Genomic DNA, 7,359 nt, shown 5'->3' with positions numbered 1-7,359 from the left:
TTGCCTGGCCACATGTTCCTTCCTACTTAATGATCTACCTGAACACATGCGAAGCAAAAATATAAATATTTATCTCTAACCCATTCCCTCCATCCACCCCACTTATCCACCTCGTATCACCCCCAAGCCCTCCTCACCTAACCACTAACCAATCCCAACCATCAGCGTGTGGAATACATATAGAGAAACGTATCCATACCCATCCTTTAGTAGTTTAGTGAGATTCCCAGATATTTAAGTAGTTGCGCCATCTTAAGATAATCCAAGGCCTTCTTAGCGACAATCTGCTCAGCCAAATATTCGATGATTTGATATAACCACCTGATAAGTCTGTTTAATTGTATACCCAGGTGCTTAAGGTATACCGACCCAATGACAAACACACCCTGCTAAATACTCCCTTGCCTAACATATACCCATCCTCTAACTTGCTACTCCTGATTTGCAGCGACACAGGCCCACGCACAGTAGCCCAGAAGACCCTGCCACACGTAACATCACCACCGAATAATAATAATAATAAAAAAAATAAAAAAAAGTAAATATCAGCCACGAACATACCTAAGAACCCACACATAGAAGCACACCAAAATTCTTACACACACACACACACACACACACACACACACACACACATACACACACAGCCGACCCTACCCAAAACTGCGCTGCTGTGTAGATGGTAAGGTAAGGCGGAGAAGAAGAAAGAGGAGGAGGCCGTTAAGATGGCGAGGTTACGACAGAGGCTGGTGGTGGCGCTGGTCCTGACGGTCTTCGCGGTCTGCTTTCTCTGCCAAACGATCTTCACTACACAGGGATTCTTCGTAGGTTGGTGTCGAGGATCGGTCTGGGCTATTATTTGGGCTGTTTGGGCTATTTATTTGGGCTATTATTGGGCTATTATATATTTGGGCTTTTTATTAGGGCTGTTATTTGGGCTATTTTTATTTGGGCAGTTATTTGGGCTATTTATTTGGGCTAATATTGGGGCTATTTATTTGGGCTATTTACGTGGCAGCTTGTCGTAACACCTCCTCCTCAGCGATTTATTCTCCATTTTTCATCGCCGTTACGAAGATTTTTTTTTTGGGGGGGAGGGGGATTTGGTTAAGTGACAGCTTTTCTTAAAACCTCCTCCGTAGCGATTTACTTTGGCCTTTACACCACAGTATCCTCTTTGGCTGGTTTCACGGCCCTTTTTATTTTTATGTATTTATTTATTTATTTTTAGGGGGGATAGACTGGTATTTTTTAGTGAAAGCCTAAGGAACTCCGCAACACCTCTCCCTCAGCGATTTATTTTGCTACTTACAGCGTATTACTCTTATTTATAGATCGTGAGACACTTTGCACCTTATTATTCTTATTTATACCGTTTTAATTCCACCTTAATTTTCATGAGAGGAGAGTATATTGAGGCGTGATGTTCAGAATAAATCGGTGAGGAAAAGGTGGTAAGGATATCTATTTTATTTGTTTTTTTTAGTAACTTTTATCATCAGTGATAGTTTTATTTCAGGCTCTTTTTTTCTGTGATTTTTTTGCCCCCCTCATGGTCGTGACAGCTCTAGATCCTTTGCTTGTATATTTATTATTTTATTTTATTTATTTTTATTTTACAAGCCTCAGACGATTTTATTCATATAATCTCAACAGTGACTTAATTCATCCATTTTCATTTATCTTCAGTTTTCATTATGGGTTAGCGCCTTCAGTCCAGTGATCTCTCTCTCTCTCTCTCTCTCTCTCTCTCTCTCTCAAAATTAAAGAAAATCATCAGGTAGTAACGACAATTGAGTATTTTAAAGATTGCCAAAATTCCTAAGGTAGTGCAAAATAGTCTCCACACAAAATACACTGATATGCTCTGTGCAGATTGCCATATGTGTGTGTGTGTGTGTGTGTATGTGTGTGACCATTGACCTCATATAATACTTAAAAGATCCCCCAAAAAAATATATGTAGAAAAAAGAAGGTGGGAGGGGGGTCAGGGAATGTATCCAGTCTATGAAATTTTGAAAGGATTTGGTGAAGAAATTTAGGAATGGCAATAATCGAAAAAAGAAAAAAGATAAAAACTTCAGTGTCAGAGAGAGAGAGAGAGAGAGAGAGAGAGAGAGAGAGAAATTGATAGACAGACAGATAGATAGATGGATAAATAGAGATAGGAAGATAGGTAAGCATAGACAGACGACTAGATAGATGGATAGCAACAGTAGATAGATAGACAGACAGACAGGTAGATACAGGTATACTATTTTGAAGGGCAGTCATAAAAAATCTTTAAATAAGCTGTGTTGATATTAAAAATTCTCATTCAGATTCCCGTATCTTCTTTTATTATAGCATGAGAAATATGGGGAGAGTTCGCGCAGTACACTTTTCTGTACTCATCCCTCATAATAATAATAATAATAATAATAATAGTAAAAATAATAATAATGGTGGTAGTAGTAGTACAGTAGTAGTAGTAGTCGTAGTAGTAGTAATCGTCATCACCATCATCATCCGGACCTCGTTTCCCACCTTAGGGCAGGTGTGGAGTAGCAACGTCCAGACAGCCAAAGTTTACTCAATTCAGTGGGTGACACGAAATTGAGTGGAAAATTTTGAAACTGCGGTTGACTGCACACTACCACTAGTAGTAGTAATAGTAGTAGTAGTAGTAGTAATAGTAGTAGGAGTAGTAGTAGTAGTAGTGGTAGTAGTAGTAGTAGTAGTATTCATGTTTTTTAAGGTAGGTGTTGATTATGTATGGTTAGTCTGTTGATGTCTGCTTTGGTGTTGGTTAGGGTTAGGACAGATTGGGTTAGGTTAGTCTGTTAAATAAGGTTAGGCTAGATTAATCGGTTGATGTAAGGGTAGGTTTGATTAGGTTTGGTTGGTGTGCTGGGGTTAGGTTAGGTTAGGTTTATTACCCGTCCCCTTCACTTGGTTTGTCGGTTTGTTTGTTTATTTGTTTTTGTCTGTCTGTTAACAAGTTTACGCGAAAACAACTGGTGCGATTTTGACTAAAATTACAGGAATGATAGCCTATGACCCTCTGATCACGTGATTAAGCTTTGTTCCAAATTAGGCCAAGGCCTAGGCTGCAGTCCCCAAAAAATGTTAAAAAATAAAATAAAAATCATTTTTTCGCCATAGCTCCTTTCAAATTCGTCATATCGACATGAAACCACAACCTAAAGGTTCACCTTTCAAATCTTCATCCTATAATATGCCTCATTACATCAGGGGGGTCACCCCCCGGTTAGCGGTAGGGGGTCTGTGTCAGATGGGTCGGGCCTAAAATTTCAAATGGGCTTCATATCGTCAATTTTCACCCAATTCACTCCATAATTGTTATATGACATCTTTGACTAGATATCCTGTTGTGTTTATACACCAGCACTAAAATGGCTGCCGGAGACGAGTTTGCTGTGTCTTGGTACCGCTTCTTGGTTTAGTCTAAAAGTGAGGTTTGGATAGGTTGTTAGTCTTGGGTTTAAATTAGGTTAGGTTAGGTAAGGTTAGGTGTGTGATGATATGAATGTGGTGAAGTGGAATGTGAGGGGGGTGGGTTTGGGTATGAGGCTGATGGAGTGGATTGGGTGTGAGGTGGGGTATGAGGGTCGTGGGGTAGGGTGGGGTGGGGTGGGATGGGGTTTGAGGGATGTGGGGTAAAGTGGGGTGGAGTAGGGTTTGAGGGTGGTGGGGTAAGGTGGGGGGAGGCGGTGAGTTGAATGTCTGGTGATGGTAGTGGGCGTGTTTGACAGGTGCAGCAGCAGGTGTGTGATGTTGCTGTCGGTTCTCTATAAAAATATATGAATATGTATTGCCCGGGCGTAGGTGGTGACGACCATCGTCCATTTTTTTTTTTTTTTTTTTTTTCAATGCAAGGAAGAAAGGATCAAAGGCCAGAAACCCACGAGATTGTTCCCCCCAAGAAAAAAAAAAAAAAAAGATAACAGAACCAAATTCAAGATCCGTTCATTTGGAGATGCCCAGACACACTGCGTTTGAAAGGCTGGAGGTCATAGACAATAGGAAATACAGACAGAGGGAGACAGTTCCAGAGTTGACCTGTTGCATAAATGAAGGACTGGAAGTAACGGTTAACTCTTGCATTAAAGAGTTGGATAGAAAAGGGATGAGAGTTTGTTGCTAGACGGATGCTACGCGCCCACAGTAATGGTGGAGGGATGCAAGTAGATAGTTCAGTGAAGTAGCGATAGAAAAGAGATAAAGATGCAACAGTGCGGTGAAGGGACAGAGGCTGAAGGGAGCCAGGAAGAGGGGGAGTGTTAATGAGACGAAATTGTTGAGAAGAACTGTATGTGGGGAGCCTCCCCACACAGAGTTGTACTGTACACGGGCGAATAAGACCCCTGTATATAGTCAACAGCTGTGCAGGGGTAAAGAGGGCATGAAGTCTGCTTAGTACACATAATCTCTTCGAAGCAGATATTACAAGAGAAGTAAAATGCTTTTCCCAAGATAAGTCCCGAAAGACTGAAACCCAAGTATCTTCAAAGATGATGCAGGATTGAGTTAGATATTGTTAAATATTAGAGGATTCTCCTGCGGAATATTTTGACTGGTTGAAAGACGTAAGAACTGAGTTTTTGATGCATTAAAAACAATAAAATTATTTTTACCCGAAGTAGAGATATGAGCCAAGTCAGACACTAGGTGTGCCATAACCTCATCCCTTTTTTGTTGAAGGAATTTGCCGAGATGAACACTGCAAGAAGCGAATGGAAAGGTGAAGGGTGGAGTCATTAGTGTATGAGTGGATAGGGTTAAATGTACAGCTTTGAAGGTCATTGATGAATAGAAGGAAGAGAGTTAGTGATAGGACAGAACTCTGAGGAACACCGCTATTGATAGCTCTAGAAGACGAACGGTGGCCGTCTACAACATCAGCTGTAGAACGACTAGAGGGGAAGCTATAGATGAAGGCACAGATAGAAGGATAGAAACCGTAAGAGGGCAGTTTGGAAATTAAAGACTTATTCCAAACTCGATCGAAAGCCTTTGAGATGTCAAGTGCAATGGCAAAGGTTTCGCCAAAATCCCTAAAGGAAGATGATCAAGAATCTGAAAAGTAGGTGAGAAGAACGCCAGTGGAGCGTTCCCGGCATGGAGAGCCGCCATTAGGTGACCAAGGCCGACTCTCGCAAGCATGTTGGAGCCTTGAAAAACGAAAACGAAAACGAGAGCGAAGAATCTATAAAACAGATGAGATTCAGGGTTGATTTGGCTCTGGTACCTTTTTGTAGGCCTTGTCCTTGTTGTGGATAAATATAAACTATTATTTTTTGTTGTTGTTGCATTAGTCACAGGATAAGAGAAATGAATGTATACATCCATGCCTGAGAGAATAACGTCCGTGATGCACCAGGCACACTTAGATGGCTCTCGGCCATGGAAGCAGTAATCAATCAAGGGAATATCAAAGTACTGCATGAGGCCCTCCCAATCAACAGCTTCAAAGTGCCACAGTCGCCGCTTCTTGAAGTAGTGCTGCCTATTTCTTCACTCATTTTTATCATTCTAATTCTCTGTCTGTCCTCCTCTCGTCTTATTTCTACCTTATTTTCCTGTCATTTTTTATTAATCTTCTTTGTACTTTAGGTGACTCTACACTGAATGACAAGCCGAGTGGTTTCCTGTAACCCAGGAAACCACTCACAGCGCTGGGCGGTAATCATATAACCAAAAACTAGGTGATGTGGAACCTACTGTAGTGTCCCTGTTAACTGGGTGAAGAGGCGCAAATGCTGCGTCTATCCAAGAACAAAACCTCCACACTTTTCTCCGCCCCTCGTTGTCGCGAAACACTGTCAGCTACAAGGGAACATCGGTTCACTGCACGGGATGGCCTTGCAGAGGTGGTTGCTTCTCTGCGGTTGTTGGGTCTGCTCACCCAGACAAACCGGGGTTGATCAACAACTGGAACAACTAAAAATTTCCATTGTTATAGGGGGCTATATTTCGTTCATTCTAACTAAACACAGAGTTTCATCATGTTGCAGCTTATTCCTTGTATATCTGTTGCTGAATACGATACCGCGGCTCTGAATCCTTCCCATAGCACTTCTTCGTGATTATTATCACACTTCTGTCCATCATTTATTACTGCTTATCATTCAAGATGGAAAGATGTCAATATTAATTAGAGTGAAGAAGTCGGTAGGATCGGGGACCAAAGTTTTCCTTATATTTCGCCTGTTTTAATGCTCATTGCCCTCTGGAAGCAAACATTACCCGTGAGATATTTGGTATGCCTCTGTGCCCCTTTAGTATGATGCGTTAGGGAGGAAAGTGACGGAAATGTAAACACTGTTGAATAATAGACAAACTTTTCAGCTTCGACATCAGTACACGGTAGTCCTGTGTACGTTTTGCTCATCTTTTGACTTTGAACCTACTTTGCTCACCATTCGACTTTGAATATCATTGTGGAAAGATAAGCAAGAAAAGAACAGCCGATTTTAGAGCCACAGTAAAAAATTCGACTCTCAGTTTTTCATCGTGTCTGCTTCACACTTACAGCATGTCCATCACATTCCTCCCTAGTACATCATACGAAGGAGAATAAATACCCATACGTAGGTAGTGACATTAGCACTCCCTGTGTGTGTGTAGCCAAAGTGATGTTTGTTTCTGACAAAAATTAATGTCTCTATGAAAGATTGGTACAGAGGAATGTTAGATTATATGAATTTCGTTAAAACATGTTTCACTAATCTTCCGCAAGACGCACCAGCTTCTCAAGAAATTCTCCCTCTGCCATCACACCATTTCATGAGTGAGATATCCGTGTCGTGTATACACTAAAAACGGTGGGCATTAGTGCCAAAGGGGTGGCATGTGAAGGGGTTCGACAATCAGGAGGGGCGTCAAAGAACGGACATTGCATCATAGCGGAAATCATCATCATCATCATCATCATCATCGGGACCTCCTTTCCCACCCAAGGGCAGGGTGAGGAGTAGCGGAAATACTATTTATATTTCTTATCAGTCCACGTTGGTCATACAGTTCTTCCGTTATCAGTACACGCTTATCAGAAACAGAGGATATTGTCTTTTGCACTATGTCCCCTCTCAGATATTTCCTCACTGATATTAGGAAGGATGATTTATGGACAGAGAGACCTACCAAGCCTCTCTCAGCTTTGGAAATTTAACCAGCAGAGGGAAGTGGGATATGGAGAAAGGGAAATATTAAACCAGCTTTAGTCTTCAGCTGTATATCGCTGGCACCTTTTTATGAAGCAGAAAAATTGATCTCTCCTACATAGTTTTTCATATAATATTATCTTGTCTGCCCAAACCATTTTCTTGCAAGGTACATTCAACGCCAAATTCTCTC

General features: G+C 41.3%; 1 protein-coding gene across 1 annotated transcript in view; it reads left to right on the top strand.

Annotated features, from left to right (window-relative positions):
* Positions 1-713: 713 nt before the first annotated feature.
* Positions 714-7,359, top strand: part of LOC145404597 (carbohydrate sulfotransferase 3-like) — a 17,043-nt gene continuing 10,397 nt past the window's right edge. Inside the window, exon 1 of the mRNA XM_080276116.1 lies at positions 714-828. Coding sequence (XP_080132242.1) covers positions 726-828 — 103 coding nt within the window. The 5' untranslated portion in view covers positions 714-725. The remainder of the gene's footprint in view (positions 829-7,359) is intronic.

This window comes from Coenobita brevimanus, chromosome 64, assembly GCF_032717465.1.
Source record: "Coenobita brevimanus isolate Jiangsu-jjx chromosome 64, ASM3271746v2, whole genome shotgun sequence".
In the NCBI taxonomy this organism is placed as follows: domain Eukaryota; kingdom Metazoa; phylum Arthropoda; class Malacostraca; order Decapoda; family Coenobitidae; genus Coenobita; species Coenobita brevimanus.
Note: the sequence above shows the minus strand (reverse complement) of the source record. Positions and strands in the feature narration are given on the sequence as shown.